This window comes from Danio aesculapii, chromosome 18, assembly GCF_903798145.1.
Source record: "Danio aesculapii chromosome 18, fDanAes4.1, whole genome shotgun sequence".
Classification (NCBI taxonomy): domain Eukaryota; kingdom Metazoa; phylum Chordata; class Actinopteri; order Cypriniformes; family Danionidae; genus Danio; species Danio aesculapii.
The window spans coordinates 32070152-32088781 of record NC_079452.1 but is presented as its reverse complement, the minus strand read 5'-3'; the positions used below and the strand labels follow the sequence as shown (position 1 = coordinate 32088781).

At 41.8% G+C, this 18630-nt stretch overlaps 1 protein-coding gene across 1 annotated transcript; it reads right to left on the bottom strand.

The window, feature by feature from the left end:
• Positions 1 to 5982: 5982 nt before the first annotated feature.
• On the bottom strand, positions 5983 to 17742 carry LOC130245993 (ZP domain-containing protein). The gene is made up of 9 exons (XM_056478818.1): positions 17542 to 17742; positions 14973 to 15114; positions 13256 to 13399; positions 13111 to 13169; positions 12075 to 12250; positions 9596 to 9996; positions 7158 to 7254; positions 6678 to 6867; positions 5983 to 6269 (listed from the first exon to the last, which is right to left on the bottom strand). The coding sequence occupies exons 1-9, from the start codon at positions 17603 to 17605 to the stop codon at positions 6127 to 6129; spliced, it is 1416 nt and encodes a 471-aa protein (XP_056334793.1). The 5' UTR covers positions 17606 to 17742; the 3' UTR covers positions 5983 to 6126.
• Positions 17743 to 18630: the final 888 nt, after the last annotated feature.

The window sequence follows — 18630 nt, the reverse complement described above, 5'->3', positions numbered from 1 at the left end:
TCCTCTCTGTCTGCCCGTTGGTTTGGGGATGATATCCAGAAGAGAGGCTGACGGCCACACCTAGGAGCTTGAAGAAGGCTTTCCATAGACGTGAGATGAACTGTGGACCTCTGTCCGACACAATATCTTCTGGAATACCAAATGACCTGAAGACTTGATTAAAGATATTGTCGGCAGTTTCAAAGGCTGTGGGAAGACCTTTCAGAGGGATTAGTTTGACAAACTTTGAGAATCTATCTACTATGACTAGAATACAGGTATTACCTTCTGACGAAGGGAGGTCAGTGATAAAGTCCACTCCTAGGTGTGACCAGGGACGGTTCGGAATCGGCAAGGGATGGAGCTTTCCAGCGGGTAGATGACGTGGGCTCTTGGATTGGGCACAGTCCTTACAGCCCTGAACATATTGCCTCACATCCCTTGCCATGTTTGGCCACCAGAATCGTTGGGATACTAGCGAGAGAGTATTGTTGATCCCTGGATGTCCAGTGCCTAGCGAGGTATGTAAGGAGTGGATCAGATCTACCCGGTGTTCAGGTGGTATGAACTGCCGATGAGGAGGGCATCCCGGCGGAGCAGGGGCTTCCGGAGTGGCAACGACTGGAGGAGCGTTCCAGGTGATCGGACAAATGGAGATGTGTTCGGGAAGAATCTTCGTTGGGAGTTCTTCATGATCGTGATGCTCGTGTAAACGAGAGAGAGCGTCTGCTCTTAGATTCTTGGGTCCTGGACGATAGGAAATGGAGAAATCAAAACGTGAGAAGAAAAGTGACCATCTGGCTTGACGTGGACATAGTCTCTTGGCCTCTTTGATGTATTGGAGGTTTTTGTGATCTGTGATCACCTGGAACGGATGTTTGGCTCCCTCCAACCAGTGACGCCACTCCTCCAAGGCTAGCTTGATTGCTAGAAGCTCCCTGTCTCCTATGCTGTAATTCTGCTCCGCCGGGCTCAACTTCCGAGAGAAATAGGCACAGGGATGCAGTCGGGGCGGTGTATCATGATGTTGAGATAATACTGCCCCGACGCCGGTGGTGGATGCGTCCACTTCCACCACGAAAGGAAGATTTGGGTCAGGATGAGTCAGGAGTGGGGCCCTTGTGAACTCCTTCTTAAGAAGGCGGAAGGCTGCGGCTGCTTCTTTGGTCCACTCCAGTCCTTTGGGTTTACCCTTGAGGAGATTAGTGAGAGGTGATGTAATCCTGCTGTAGTCCTTGATAAACCGTCTATAAAAGTTAGCAAACCCAAGAAACCTCTGGAGCTCCTTAATGGAAGTGGGTTCTGACCAGGATAGAACAGCCTCAATTTTCTTCCCATCCATACGTATACCGGTTTGGTCAATGATGTATCCCAAGAAATGAATCGACTTCTGGTGGAATGAGCATTTCTCCGCTTTGAGGTAGAGGTGATGTTCTCTCAATGTGTGTAGGACCTCCGCAACGTGTTGGCGATGTTCGGCCTCACTCCGGGAGTAAATGAGGATGTCATCTATGTACACTATTACACAGTGGTGAAGAAACTCCCGGAGGACTTCATGAATGAAGTTTTGGAATACGGAGGGGGCGTTGACCAGACCGTAAGGCATGACCTCATATTCATAGTGGCCAGTAGGGGTCACGAATGCTGTCTTCCATTGGTCCCCCTCACGTATTCTTATCAGATTATACGCGCTGCGGAGGTCCAATTTAGTGAAGACTTTAGCTTCTCGGAGCTGTTCCAAAGCGGCTGGTACCAGAGGAAGGGGATATCGGTATTTTACTGTACCGTTATTTAGGACCCTGTAGTCGATGCATGGACGCAGCCCTCCGTCCTTCTTGGCCACAAAGAAGAAGCTTGAGGCGGCTGGTGATTTTGAGTGACGTATGTACCCCTGACTCAGAGCCTCCCTTATGTAATCTTCCATTGCCTGATTCTCTGGAAGCGAGAGCGGGTAGATCCTACCTCTTGGCAACTGGGCATCTGGAACTAGGTCGATCGCGCAGTCCCATGGCCGATGCGGCGGTAGCTGGGAAGCTCTCTTGGGGCAGAAGACATCATGAAAGGAGCTGTACTCCTTAGGAATGTGGATAGACTGCTTCTCAGGAGGGCTCTCGACCGATGTTGCAAACAAAGAAATGGGGTTCCGACCTTGAAGAGGGAGATTTGGAAAACAGGCAGGTGTACATCCAGATCCCCATTTCTTTATCTCTCCTGTGCCCCAAGAGATGATGGGATCGTGCTTCACCAGCCACGGGCGCCCTAGAATGATGTCCATATTTGCACCCTCCAGAACCAGAAATTGAATCCTCTCTTGATGTAACAACCCCACTTGAAGAAGGATGTCTTCGCATTGTCGATGGATACGGGTCGAAGATCGAGTGCACTGGGTTATCGGTTGTATCTGGTATATATGCGAGGACGCCTCAGTACGGAGGTGGAGTTGACGACAGAGGGATTGGGAGATGAAGTTCCCTGCTGACCCGGAGTCGATGAGGGCTGTGACAAGGAGAGAAATAGATGCAGTAGTTATTTGTACGGTGGTAGTAAGTGGTTTACATTGTTCAATATTCGTACTGAATACACTCACTGAAGTCCGAATGGGACGAAGGGGACACTCCATACGGGTGTGTCCACTGACACCGCAGTATAGACACAGACCCCGGGTCAGCCTCCTCTGTCGTTCCGCTGATGTCAGTCTTCCAGACTCTATTATCATGGGTTCTGGTTCTGGAGAGGCTGTTGACTCAGGCGATTGGAGGAGTGCAGACGAGGGGGGTGATGGTGTCCTGTTGATAGGAACGGAGACGATCGGAACATCGGAGAGAATGTTGGATGAATCTCTCCAGACCCATTGTATCATCTAATGTGGCCAGTTGGATTCGGAGAGTGGGTTCCAAGCCGAGCCGGTACGTGGTCAACAACGATCTCTCATTCCATCCACTTGCAGCTGCTAGAGTGCGAAACCGGAGAGCATATTCCTGTGTAGATAGAGTACCTTGCTTTAGATGATACAGCTGCTCTCCAGCGGCTACTTCCCCATCAGAACGTCCAAACACCTCTTTGAAATACTCCGTGAAGGTAGTGATGGAATTCATGACCGGCCCGGCTTGGTTCCAGATCGTCTCAGCCCATTTAAGTGCAGGTCCAGAGAGTAGAGATACGATGTAGGCGATCTTCGACTTATCTGTGGGATATAGAGAAGGTTGCATTTCGAATATGAGGGAACATTGTAACAGAAAACCATTGCACTCCCCCGCTCCGCCTGAGTAGGGCGCTGGTCGGGCCATGGGACTGGAAGGAAGGGCCGAAGAAGAAACTGTGGAGGCGGAAGTGCTCGGTGCTGGTGGTGCGTTGGAAAGTGGAGCTGGTGGCTGTAGAATCCGCTTCAACTGGTCCACCAGCTCTTGTAAGTGATCGGGGGTGCTCATGTTGTCGTCGTTATTGGTCCGGGCTTCTGTTATGAAGCGGACAGGAGACAGAGGTAAGGAAACGTTAGGGTGTTTATTAAATGACAACAAGGAGCACATGAAGGATAGCCAGGAGGATCAGGAATGATGTTGGGGTCTTTTCCTCCGTGGCTGGGTAACAGGAATACACGAGGATGGACAGCACACACCAGATACAGCTGACAGAGGATGACACAGACTTGGAAGGACTGGAAGACAGGACGATTCGGGAGGACCAGGAAGACTAGGAGGAATACAAAGAGAACAGGTAAGTAAATCGTTTGTTTTAGCTGAGGATGACTACGCTGAGTGGTCGCTCAGTTGTCCGCTTTCGTCGAGACGAGCCCGGACAATGAGCGACTGGAGTGCTGTGCTTTTATCTGGTGCTCGTGAATGTGATGCAGCTGTGTGCTCATTAGAAGTCAGGTGATGGTGATCTTCGTGAGTGGGGGTCGTGAGAGCCTGACCAATCCATGACACTAGCAACAACCTAGAAACATACTAACATATATGTACTTATCTATGCCGACTGTTTCAAACTTCATAAAAACTGCTTCAGTTATTTACACTTTAAAACAACTTCAAACTTTTAGACTCTGCTTTTCAAGCCACCATACTTCCATCCTCAAACTTTAATATCTAGTTCTATTTGTAATTCATACAAACCCATGCATTATAATACATATGCTTTCTAATTGAGTAATGTGGATATTTCCAATGCATTTTGGAATGAATACTCATTTTACTTCAGTAATGCAGTTCTTTAAGTGTTTTTCTAATGCTGCTCATGTTCACAGAAAATACATTTGGTGACTGAATAAAACAACTCAGGCTCATTCTGAAAACGTATTGCTGTATACATTTCTGAAGAGCGCCAAGTACATCCTAGGAGGTACGTTTTTTTGCAGTTTTTGTTTTCACAAATCCACCACCAGAGGCCGCGTTGTACAATTTCTGAGATCTCAAATTTCTCTTGTGAATGCCATTCACGTAAATCCACCAGAGTCTGCTGTGTACGCTTTTTGAGATCTCAAATTTCCAATAGTATCTGGATGCAGCCTTTATGATGCAAGCTGAGATTGCATCACTCAGCGATGCAATTTCAGACACAGTGCACTCAATGTAGTGAGTGACTTCACTGTGACGGGTAGGGTTAGGGGTGGGGTTAGGTGAGCGCATTAAAAAGCATTGAATGCAGCTCAGGTTGCACTGCACCAGGTCCGCATCCAGACCCCTCTCCACATTTCTCTTGTGAGTGCCGTTCACGCCTGCTCTTCTCACATACACTAGAGGCCGCTGTTGACTGACTGACAGATCGACTGACCCACCCTCCTCCTTCCCTGAACCCAACCAATAGTGTTTTCAAAAGCACAGATTGACCAGCACCCACCCACTTCCCTAACATAACCAACAGTGTTAAAAAGCAATCCAGGAAAAAGAAAAGCCCTTGCCTGATTTTTACAACGTTTTACCACATCTTCACCCTGATATTTACTAGTTTATTTTATTATTTGGCTTATGTTTTACGTGCTTTCTGGAATCGCTCCTCGCCAGACTTGAACCCTGTCATCATGGTCAACTCCTCTCTGTGTCTCAAGTCTGCCAACGTACATGGTGAGCCACTGGACAAACTGGTAACAGCAGGTAAGCCTTCCATACAGAGGTAAGCAGTCAGCTGGTAAGCGTGAAAAGGAACGTCGTCACACCGTGCAATTTCCAGAAATGTATATAGAGCTATGTTTTCAGAATTAGGGGGCTTCCACACAGGTTATGCATCTTGTTGATATACACTCTGAACATCAGCTACGCTAATTATTTTCTTTATTCTCCATTTCCACCTGGGGATACTCTTCCCGAGGCCCTCAGACTATGCAGAGTCACTGATTCGATCCACGACCAACGACGAGATGATCCCAAGGTTTCCATATCCTGGACCAGGCCGAATCCTGAGCAGCTACTGTGGTGGTCATGGAGGAGTGGAGAACATGAGACTGATTCCTGTGACGCTCCAGAGACAGACGAGTCTTCGCTGAGGCCAGCTTCCAGCCTCCGCCACTAAGACTGCAGCTCTGCACAAGACGTTTGGCCAGTGGAGAAATTAAAATGATCGTGCCCAACTGAGCCTGGTTTCTCTCAAGGTTTTTTTTCTTCACTTCCGCCATTAGTGAAGTTTTTTTCCCTCTCCGTTGTCGCCACTGGCTTGCATGGTTCGGGATCTGTAGAGCTGCGCATCGTTGGATTTGCCCTTCAATATTTGGACTCTCAGTAGTGATTATTAAACCACACTGAACTGAGCTAAACTGGACTGAACTTAAACACTACAAACTGAACTACACTGTTCCTATTTACTGTGACCTTTTATGTGAAGCTGCTTTGACACAATCTACATTGTATAAGCGCTATACAAATAAAGGTGAATTGAACTGAATTGAATAGAATGAGCCTATGTTGAAAAAAAAACAATACAACAACAATACAGAAGGTATGTTCATTTCCTTTTTATTGATGTTTTAAACTTTTTTTAATCTCTTTTTTAATGCTTATTTTTGTAATCAGAAATCAAAAAGATGCAGAGATGCATCCAAAACAGTGATTTATTGATATATTTGAAAGAAATGTGATCAAACAGAAGACATTTTTCAAAGCCAGAATCTTCTCCGAGAGAGCAAAGTAAGAGGAAGTCATTTTGAAGTGTGATCCATTAAATCTCATCTGATTTAAGAGGCCGATATTTGATTTGTGCTCTCCTGCTTCTGTATATGAGAACAGCACACACCATGCCAACAGCTGCCAGGAGACAACCGGCAATGAAAACCAGATTCAGATTCAAAACTGTAGAGGACACTACAGAAAACACACAGAGGAGATGGTTAATTGATAGGTTGGATCATATATGGCTAAAATGCAATTTAAAGACGTAACTAGGTTAATTAGGCAAGTTAGAGTAATTAGGCGAATCATTGTATAAAACTATGGTTTGTTCTGTAGACAATCGAAAAACAAATATTGCTTAAGAGGGCTGATAATATTGACCTTAAAATAATTATAATTATTATTATTTATAATAATAATTTAAAAAAATTAAAAACTGCTTTTATTCTAGCTGAAATGAAACAAATAAGACTTTATCCAGAAGAAAAAATATTATAGGAAATACTGTGAAAAATTCCTTGCTCTGTTATACATCATTTGGGAAATATTTAAAAAAGAAATTCACAGGAGGGCTAATACTTTTGACTTCAACTGTTTTACCTTCATGCTCTACACTCCTCTTCAGCCGTATGGGTCCCTGGGAGATGAAGTGACTGCTGGTCTGGATGGGGGCGTCTCTTTTGTCAATGCGGTGTGAAGGTGGAGCGGTGGTGCTGTTGATGCAGCCTTGAGAGCAGCGAGTGTTGGGATTGTTCGCCTCACACATAATCACCGAACAGCTGATAAACACCTACAGAGAAAGAGATAGAGAGATGATGTCACTGGTTAGCATTGGCACCTTCAGGTGCTCCGTTTTTCCCCCACAGTCCAAAGACGGGTAGGTGAACTGGATTAACTAAATTGGCCACAATCAATGAGTGTGTGTGGAATTGATAGAGGGTTTGGGTGTTTCCCAGCACTAGGGATTCACGAGTTCAAAGAAATGTGAAGGGAAAGTGAGTGAGTGATTCTGATGTAGTGAGTAGTGGCGTTGTGTTTTTGCATGTTGTTTGCTAGCTGTAGTGGAATCGATATTTGTACCTGTTGATGCAATCCGATGAACTGGAAGGCCTGCATGCTGAAGCGGACCATTGGCTGATGGCTTGTGTAAAACTCAACTGTGTCATCCAGGATGCACCTAAAGAGTGTAATTGATGGAGATATGTCAGGTGTAAATACTGAGGGTGGTGCTTTCTTTCTGTGCACCATTCCCTCATAGCAAACTAAAGGTAAGAGAGGGAATATTGTTAATGATACCAACAAGCTAACACTTGAAAAGGACCGCCACTCCACAAGTGGAAGCAGGTGCCCTGCTGAAAAAACAGCTTAAACCGTCCTAGGCTGGTTGGCTGGTTTTAGCTGGTCGACCAGCCTGGCCATTTCTAGCCTGGTGACCAGCCTGGTATAAACTTGTCATAGCTGGTTGGTTGGTCATCTCCCAGCCTGACCAGCTAAGACCAGGCTGGAAATGGCCAAAAACCCTCTAAATCCAGGCTGAAACCAGCTAAAACCAGCCAACCAGCCTAGGCTGGTTTTAGCTGTTTTTTTCAGCAGGACATCTGCTTCCACCTGTGAGGTGGCGGTCCTTTTCTAATGTTCAAATGCTAGTTTGTTGGTATCATTAACAATATTTCCTCTCTTAGAGGGAAGGCTGGTTTAAGCTGTATTTTTAATCAGCAGAGTACTCAATTTGAATGAAGATTACCAAAACAAACATTTTCCTCTGTGGTTTAAAGGTGCCCTAATGAAAATCTGGGTACACTAAGGCATAGTAAAATAATACAATACCAGTATAAGGAAATGAGCATACTGTAAACCTCAGTCACCACTGTTTTCTCGTTCTCATGTAAATTCCACGAGTGTAAAACCCCGGTGGACAACAGGCTGATCAGAGGACAAAACAAACTGTGACCAGACTCATGGCCATTCCCCTGTCGAGCAGCCATGTCATCAAGTTCTGATATCATAAAAAAAACTTTTAGAGACAGACCATTTAGAAACAGGTGATTAATAATTATATGAACGTTCGATCTCATACAGCCGTCCCCCCCCACTTTTAAAATGTCCGCTACGCCCCTAGTCAACAGTGATAATTTTCCTCACTTAGTTTTTGTAAGCGTATTTTTCACTTACTATGTATGTGGGACTTTTATTTTGAAAACGCAAGCGCTATTTGTTTACTGTGTGTTACTGGGCAACGACAGCACGAGGCACGTTCAAACTGGCCTCAAGGCACGAAATGCAAGATTTACAGATTACATATTTATTCATCTCCACTCTGAAGAGGCATAAGGTATGTTTAATTACAAATTTTGTTAATTTATAATGTTAATTGTGAAGTTTGATGCGTGTGTTTCAAAAAACACATGTAACATTAGATGCTGAATTATGTCAGCTCAACTGTCATGTTCATGCAGAGGTTGGTTTTGTTTGCTTGTGTTTTCTTTGACTAACGTTAAAGCTATAAATTACAACGCGATACATCTCTATCACTCTCTTTTGTGAAGTTTAATTATAATTTAGCCTTTATCCACAACAGATCTGGTGAGCAAAACAGTTTAACGTTAATCTAATTGGGTTTATATTTGTCCGTGTTCAGCGTACATCATGCTTTATGTGTGTCTGTAAGAGTGGCATGTCAGGGTGGCAGTGTTGCCACATATAGCTGACTTTTTCCAGCCTAAAAGCTGCCCAAAACGCACAAAACACCCCCAAAATATTCGATTAATATTTAATTTATTTAAATCGAAATTAACCTAGTTACTTTAACTGTCATAATTTTTAACCGTACAGCAACCAACACCAGCAGTCACAGAACCACAACATAACCAGATCTCATCGAAACACTGCCCCCCTCTCGCCCACACACTGCACTAAATGTTAGAGTATGTTTTACTTACAAAATGGGGTATAAATTTGTCCTATTTGGCATTTTAAATTAATTTGAACATAATTAGGTGTGGCTTGTCAATCAGACAACACTTCTATGTTTGTTCTTGCTGTCAATTGTGGAAAAAATTGGGCAGAGCTCGTTAATATTCACGACACGAGCCATATATGGTCAATCATGGACCTTCTGATTCTATTTGGTATTTTAGGGAGTAATAAATGAGCTTATGAAACCGTTTCTGAAGATTTTTTTTAACTTACCGAAGCCATAAACCTTCTATGTAGATGTCAGGGAACAATTTAACTTATTAAACCAGCATATGGCACCTTTTAATTTGCACAGATTATTTGTTCACCTAAAGAATAACAGTGTGCGCTGGCAAAATAAACATTGCAACATTTAATTTCACACAGGCTTTAACACACTTCAGATCACAGGAAAATCTGATAAACTCATTTTTAAAACCACCAAAAATATCAGGGCATTACCCAGCATTGTCGAAAGGGAAGAAATCTGTTTATTTAATCAATTATCTTGTGGTGTCTGTCCAGTGCTAATTTGTATCTGCAGCTCAATCAATTGTTCTTACCCATCCTGGATGATTGTGTAGTGCTCTTGATAGTCAGGGTCATTGTAAGGTGTCGCCACGCAAGATTCAACGAAGAGCTCGGTGTTGTTGATTGAAGACTGGGATTCAATCTGCATGTAAATCCTCTCTTCAAGCTCATATTCGGCTGCGTACGCAGTCACGTCTAATTCCCTGTAGTAGGCCGGTGTTTGGAAGAGGCCGAAGCTGTAGGTGAGGGTGCCGAAGCCTTTCTCTGTGACGGTGGTCTTGTGTCTTATTGCGGAGAACTCCAGTGCTATGTTGTTTTTCTTTTCGTAACGGCAGGAGACTTCAATCTCCACCTCGTGTTTTCTGGTAATGATGATGTGTGGGTCATCAGTTGAGATAATTGCGTTCTTGAAAATGATGTACTGCTCATCTTCCTGTAGAGGAAAGTAGAAATGTGAGGTGTCAATTATGTGAATGTGGCTTAAAGCTCTATTGTAACAATCTAAGCCAAAGTGTTTAGTGCGCAAAAGCATTAAGGGCGCTTTCGAATCCACTTTCGCTGTTTTAAAAACAGCAAAAATACACTTTTCACCCCGGCGCATGGTCTAACAGGGTTGTGCTCATTCTCTTAATGAGTTATGGGAGTGTTTTGAGCATAAAATGCATTAAACCAATCTCATCTCCCATTGCCTTTAAGAGTCATTTGCGTCACGCCATGGCGCATTCGCTGTTTACATGGCAGACTTTGTAAGTGGAAAAACTGAACACTTCACTAGAGGGAAAACAGTTAAACAGAGCATCTGCAGCATGAGGATAAAAAGAATAAGCCTCCTCCATTCTGCCTCTTTACTTTCTCTTTACATTATTTTTACTCTTTACTTTACTCCTTCATGAAGTAAGGAAACGGTGGAAACTCTCTCCACTTAAGACATCTATTTACCTACATATTTAATTGACCCTTCGCTAAGCCCCGCCCTCCTTAGTTACTGTTGCTACGCCTGTCAAGCTTTCGTGCCTGGCTCGGCTTTTACAATGTGTATGTGCCGGTGTCAGACATTGCCAGGGATATAATGTCATTTTTGGCGAACAGGTGAGATATCCGAGAAAGCCAGACAAAAAAGGACTGCAGTATGCATTACAGGGGTATATTCACCACATAATAGGCAACCGATTAGAAGATAACTTAATCAAAATTGAAGCTAGCTTAGCCTAGCCACCTCATCCGCTGATCATTCAACAGCTTAGCTAATGCTCAGCAGGAGAGGTGAAATTTAAAAATAATCTAATAATAACAAATTAAACTGTGATTTCTCTATTTTTAGCCAAAAAGCCTGATAGGCTAATGTTGTGCAATGAAATATAGCGTTACTAACCGACGAGGAAACGAGCATGGACAGAGCTTTTACATCATTCATTCATAGAAACAACAGCCAGAAAGGAGAAATTGGTGGATTTGTGCCGAATATTAGCATCATTGACACGTAACAGTGTACAGTAAGTTACCTATAACTGTCAGTATGTTTGTGTGCTCTTTATAAATGACTGAAAAACAGCTGCTGGTAAAGTATATTGACCGCAAGTGCTCCGTTTGTGATCACATCTCTGTTTTGTTCTGTTGATTTGTAATTTCAAATATTTGTAGCTTAAAATAGATGGCAATATGAAGTTCAGTAAAGTTAGCAACAGATTCGCAGATTCGTGTTTTCTGGATCAATAACTCATGTCATTATGACCTATTCTAACTTATATGACTTATATGACTAAGTTACTAGAGCAAAGGCTTAAACGGAGCAGTGCTCATAATATCGAGTGGAACCCCTCCTCCCCTCCCCCCCTCCCAAAAAAGTAGTGTGAAAGACAGCTGTGAAACAACCTGCTTTGTATTTTTGTATGAAATTCAGCTATTCATGTGCTTTCATAATATCTTGTTCTGTTAAATGGAAGATGGTTTTGAAAGATGTGGGCAGCACGGTGGCTCAGTGGTTAGCACTGTCGCCTCAAAGCAAGAAGGTCGCTGGTTCGAGTCCCGGCTGGGTCAAGTGACATTTTTGTTTGGAGTTTGCATGTTCTCCCCGTGTTGGCGTGGGTTTCCTCCGGGTGCTCCGGTTTCTCCCACTGTCCAGAGACGTGATATAGGTGAATTGGATGCACTAAAGTGGCCATAGTGTACAAGTGCAGCTGTGAATGTGAGTGTGTATGGGTGTTTCCCACTACTGGGTTGCGGCTGGAAGGGCATCCACTGTGTAAAACATGCTGGATAAGATGGCGGTTCATTCTGCTGTGGTGGCCCCTGATAAATAAGGGACTAAGCTGAAGGAAAATGAATGAATGTTTGTTCAAACTACTTATTTAAAATAAACTGAAACAACACAATTGTTAAGTACAACTTAATTGTTTTATCTACTTACATTTGTAAAAATTAATGAGTTAACTTAATTCCTTCATGTTGTCTCAACACAAATTGACACAAATTTTTTGTTAACTTGTTTTTTGCATCCTGTGAGAAAATTACCTCAATCAAGGTGCCACAAGCATTGAGGGAGAAGTTCGCCAGCACATGAGTGCCATTTGAGTCCAAAGTGCAGGCAGGATTGTTGAGTCGCAGATAGTCCTTATGGAGCCCGACAGAGTTCATCTGCTCAATTTCAACGACCATGTTGGTTCCGGTGCAGATCACATTTGCATCCACTGTAAGTTCAATCAATAATTCAAAATGAATTGCCAAAAGAATGCTTTGTTTTTGCCGTCTAAACAGTTCTCAGTGAATATGTTTACATGGACACCAATACTCAATACCAATACTCACCAATAATCGATTTAAATACGATTAAGACAATACTCTGATTTGAGTCTACCATTTAAACACCGATTTCTGATGACTTTATTCCGACTAAAGTCATAATCGAATTAAACAGAAATGGAATTAAGACGTGGAGTATGGCGATTTTATTTTTTCAGTAAACACCACAATCAAACTATTACCGTCATGTAGGACTTCACCGCATTTAGCATCGCAAAACATGGTAGTTTGTTTCTTTCCATTCAGCGTGCTGCATCAAATTCCATTAAAACAACACTCTTCCACCAGTCCTTACTTCCTACTCTCATTCAATACCTCAGTTTGTCACAGGGGCATGAATGAAATGTTCCTGAATGAAAGTGAAAGTGCCGAACTGCATTTAAAGCCGAAAAATTAAAAATGAAACACCAGAAATTACATGAAACTCTGGGGGAAACGTCTACCTGGTGACGCAATGACATTAATGGAATTATGTTCTATAACATGTAAAACGGGATCATGAAAAGAACATTTAAAAGCAACTCGTGTAAACACCTTAATCATATTATTGTCTTATTCAGCAAATAATTCGATTACTGATGTCCATGTAAACATAGTCACTGACTTTCAATTATGACTTTTTAGTCGGATTAAACTAATGAAAAATCGATGTTTACGTGGTGGACTCTTAATCAGAGTATTGTCTTAATCGTATTAAAATCAGATTATTAGTGTCCATGTAAATGTTCTTGTTGATAGAATTACTAACCAGGCTGCCGTCCAACAGTGACCATGACACATCTCATTTCAGACTGATAGATGCTGCCTCTGTAAATAGATGATAAATCAAAAATTCAGTTCACATGAAATGCTGTTAGCTGCTAGATTTCAATTATAACACATATCTAACCCACCCGCTCATGCTCTCAGCAATGAAACACACAGGGAAATGATCTCCGAGTTGTTCCCTCTTTGGTGTCCATCTAATGGCGTACTCTTCGGTGCTCAATGCATGCTTGGTTATGTTCAGAGGACCGCTGATAATCACATCAGTAACACTGGGAATAAAAAAGCACACATCATAGAATAATAATAATTATAATAATTAATTTTTATATAGTGCCTTTACACCATTCATTCTTAAAGCACCTTCTCAAGCAAACAGTTTTGAGTAACAATAAAATAAAAAATATCTACCATATCTAAATGCATAAACATTCTGTCAATAATTATTCACCCTCATTATGTTGCAAATGACTTCGTTTGTCTTCAGAACACAAGTTACAATATTATAGATGAAATCCAGGAGCTCTCTTAGCCTCCATAGACAGCAATGGTCCCGACTCATTCAAAGTCCAGAAAGGTATACCATGTACATCCTATAGACAGTCCATGTGTCTTCAGTTGTTAAATCGGAATATTATGAATCTACAAGAATACTTTTGTGCGCACATAAAATAAAAATAATGACTTCATTACACCTTTTCTTCTTCTAAGCGTCAATATAGGATGTATGTTCATTGGCGCTGTGCTCTGAAGTATACCTCGCGTGCCCAGGCTGTTTTCTCAAGGTTTTTTTCCTTCACCTTTGTCAATTGATGAAGTCTGCTCGCCAATTGTTTGGTTGCCACTGGCTTGCTTTGTTTGGGACGTGTTGAGCTGTGCATCTTTGGATTTGCTTTTCAGTGTTTTAGGCTCTCAACAGTGACATTTACATTACACTGAACTGAACTTCAACTCTGAAAACTTCATCTATGTTAAGTTGCTTTGATCAGCCGATCCGAATGTTCTTACTTGATTGAATGGGTGTTATCAATGGTTATCAGCTGATAGCTATGGGCCAGTGGGGGCCTTCTGCGCCTACTGGTAGGCTCAGAAGGCTGTTATCATCCATCCACATGGTTAATTAGCTATAGATCACATACGGCTGTGGCCGGAAGTTAACGAGAATATTATTTTATATTATAATATAAATGTATATTATTTAATAAATGTTCCATTAATTGTATTTTAATAACGTCTACCCCAATCCTAAACTCAGTCATCACCGTAATGTAAAAATAGATCTGGAGTCTTCTCTATTAGTATAGCTGATTAACCATGTGGATGGAAGATAACAGCCTTCTGAGCCTGCCAGTAGGCGCAGAAGGCTCCTACTTGTCCATATCTATCAGCTAATAACCACTGATAACACCCATTCAATCGAGTGATAACATTTGAAGCAGGTTCTTTGACACTATCCACATTGTAAAAGCACCATAGAAATAAAGTTGAACAAAGAACAGGTGCATTCAAGATTTACATCAGCAGTGTGACCAATGTGACATGCCTAAAGAGCGCATCGCTCTCCCTATACTGACACCGAAGAGAAGAAACTGTTAATCTCTTTATTTTTGTTTCATGTGCTTGAGGATGTTTTTTTTAGCATTTTTCTGGCCGGAACAATTGCTGTCGAAGGAGGATAAGGGAGCTCTCAGATTAAATCTAAATTATCTTAGTTTGTGTTGAAAAGGTTAAGGTCTCAGGAGATTGGAACGACATGAGGGTGAGTAATTAATGACATCATTTAAATTTTGGCGTGAACTAATGCTATAATTGATTATTATCAGCTATTCAAACATGAGTCCTCACGTTGCATACGCCGCTACAGCTTTAACTCTGATTTCCAGTTCATGGAGTGGTGCAGCTTGGATTTCTTCGCCATGATTTGGAGTTGGTGACACAAAGCGAGGAATGTAATGTCCTTCAGTGCAGGATGGAGCAGCTGAATCAACTGCAAAGACACAAATTAGCATGGGTGATACTACTAATGTGATGTTTAGTTAAGGCCCCGGTATACCTCAAATGAAGTTCTTTTTTTGTTTGAGGACAAAAATAATTTCAAAAAGACTTTGTCACAGTTTCTGTTTCCCTCTCGCTGTAAACACAACAACCCATAAACACAACAATGGTGGCTGTGAAGGAAGAACAGTTTCATAAAGATCTGACAAACAGCCTTCACCACATCAGACAAGAAGAGCCATTTTGGCACATCTTTACATTGTTTTCTATTTGGAGCTAACAGACACTGAATGGAACAATGTTTAAAATTTTGTAAAATGGGCGTGATGACCCTCTTTGAGTCTTTAAAATCTTTTTACAACTAACAGCTCTGCTACTTGATTCTTAAGTGTGGTTATTTTGCTAACTTGGATGTTGTTCTCATGTCTGACCTCTGGATATAAGAAGGGCTGGACGATATGGGCAAAAAATCATATCTCGGTATTTTTTGGAGGAATGACGGTTCAAACACAGGAGTTTCCCTCCCTGTTATTATCATCATTATAATTATCATTCTTATATTGTTATTTGTCGAAAGAGAAGCTAACAGCGAGATATTAAAATAGAAAAAAAAATGTTTGGTAGACAAATGCATGTTTTTTTAATTTTACTTTTTAAAAAGTTTAATAATTGTTTAAACTACCAACCGTTTGTACACTATAGGCACACACACAAATCAAATCACGTCTTCCAGTTTAGGGGCTAAAATAAATAAATCAATTACATAGAATAAATAAATAAATACAATGATTAGAATAAAATCAAAATTGAAGTCAATATGCAATAACAGACCAGAACGCAGAGCTAAATGTGTTATAACTAGGGCCAGATGGAATCTGCGGACATTTTTTGCTATTTCTGCTGAGAATTTTTGTAAAAATCTGTGGATTTCTGCGGAGTTATTTTGAGAGTATCATAACTAAAACCTTAATATATGAATAAAAAATATTATCTTTTTAACTTTTATTTAATGTTTAAAATGCAAATGCAATTAGATTCACTTTATTTGGTAAACAAAGCAAGTCTCTCATATAATATCTCTACTAATAGACAGAAAATATTACTGAACAAACTGCATTGTACATAAATCAGATGAACATTTTTATATTAGTCAATATTATTACTGTACTTAATTTAAAAACTGAATAAATATAGATTTACACACATTTACTCAAGTAAATAAACAGAATTAATGATGGGCTAAAAATCTGCGGAATTTTGCGCGCGCAGATTCCGTGTAGGCCTAGTTATAACGTAAATGTAAAGAAGAGACGGTCGTGTAATAAATACTGAACTCATAATCAGTGAATATGAGGTGGTTTCACTTTTAAAATGTGGTATAAATTCGTCACATTTTTGTGTTTTTAATTCTTTTGAACACATTCAGGTGCTGCGTGTCAATTTGACAAGGCTTATATGTTCGTTCTTGCTGCGGGAGAAATAATCGATAAAAGGTTTCTGAAAACCGCTGTGACAGCTGCAGGCACTGTGTGACGCGCATGCATGCGAGAGGGTGTCAGATTTGTTAGGGGAGTCAGATTTCGATACCACACCGGCGCTGCATGTTCTTCCATGTCGTGTATAGTAGTGGGTCTTTTGTATGACTCAGGGAGTGAATCATTCATTTGCACATGCGCACATTTGTGCAAGTGGAGTTCGCATGCTACGTTGGAAATACTTTGGAAATGCAAAATGCGCCCGTGTGGCCTCAAACCATGTTGATATAAAAAATATTGGATAATCTCGCATCGTGTTGGGGAATCATATCGATATATCCCCAAAACTTAATATACCGCCCAGCCCTAAATATAAGATATGAATTAATCTCACTTTAAAGAAGACAGAGGCTGTGTCCGAAACTGCCTACTACTCATTAGGTACTGTATTTGAGTTTAAACGTACTACTCGGCCGTTAGAAAAGTACGTTCTATACAGTATGAATGTAAGAAGTATGAATGAAATTCGGACGTACTACATCCACCATTTTGTCATGGTCACGTGACCTACCTGCGTCAGTTGTGTCGCTTGAATTCTCTCGCGGGCCTCATGGGATGCGCATTTAAGAATCTCGCCGGAAGTAGTAAGTCATCCAGGTACTTTTGCATACTGATTTTCGAATTCTATGAATTCGGACCTACTACTCGGCTCGCATACTGATTTTAGCGTACTGTAAAGTACGAGTAGCCAGAGTAGTCCGGGAGACTGCCGGAGCTACTGGGAGAGGTGGGATGTCTGGTTTTGGTGAGGAATTTTAAAATAAAAACTCAAAAACGAACTCAAAAGAACTTTCTATTTCTTATCTTTCTAGATTTTGTTTTGTTTTTTCAGCTTTGTTTTCATTAGAAATGTACCAGGGCCTTTAGTCACTGAGAAATCTTACCAAGAACAGAAAACTGCAGAGGGATCTTGCTGAAAGGTTCATAAATGTGCTCATATGAACCCATGGTGGTTTTGTACTGTTGAGGTGGGCTTGTTTTTGTAGTTGTGGTTGTAGTCTGCCTCCATTGAGGTGCTGTAGATGCTACGACAGTTGATTGTTTCTGTTGCCACCACCACCGTGGTAAAGCAGTAGTTGTAGATTTTTGTTTCCCCCACCACAGTGGTGTAGTTGTAGGTTGTTCGGTGGTTGTTTGTTGTTGTTGTTGTTGTTGCCACCACAACAAAGGTGAATCAGTAGTTGTAGATTTTTGCTGTTGCCACCACCGCCATGCTATAGTTTCAGGTTGTACAGTGGTTGTTTGTTGTTGTTGCCACCACCACAACCAGGGTGACGCAGTAGCTGTTGTAGATTGTTGTTGTTTCCCCCACCACCATGGTGTCCTTGTAGGTTGATCAGTGGTTGTTTGTTGTTGTTGTTGTTGTTGCCACCACCACAACCGGGTTGAAGCAGTAGTTGTAGATTGCTGTTGTTTCCCCCACCACCATGCTGTAATTTGTGGTTGTTCAGTGGTTGTTTGTTGTTGTTGCCACCCCCACCCCCAGGGAGAAGCAGTAGTTGCAGTAGATTTTAGCTGTTGCCCCCACCACCATGCTCTAGTCCATACTGTAGTTGGACTAGTTTTAGGTTGTTCAGTGGTTGTTTGCTGTTGTTGCCACCACCACCACAACCAGGGTGAAGCAGTAGTTGTAGATTGTTGTTGTTTTCCCCACCCCCATCCTGTAGATGTAGGTCGTTCGGTGGTCGTTTGTTGTTGTTGTTGTTGTTGTTGTTGCTGCTGCCACCACCACCATGGAGAAGCAGCCGTTGTTGTAGATTGTTGATTTTTCCCCCAGCCCCATGGTGTTGCTATAGTGGATTCGAGGAATACTTGTTCCCACAATGGTTCAATTACTGAACTATTATAGATTTGGATTCCTGTCAAAATTCCTCTTCGGTATTTTCTACTTCTCAGAGCGCGTCTGTAAGAGCTGGAGCCATCGGTGTAAGACAGAGTGGTGTGTTTCCTTGGGAAGTCCTCCACAATTAGCT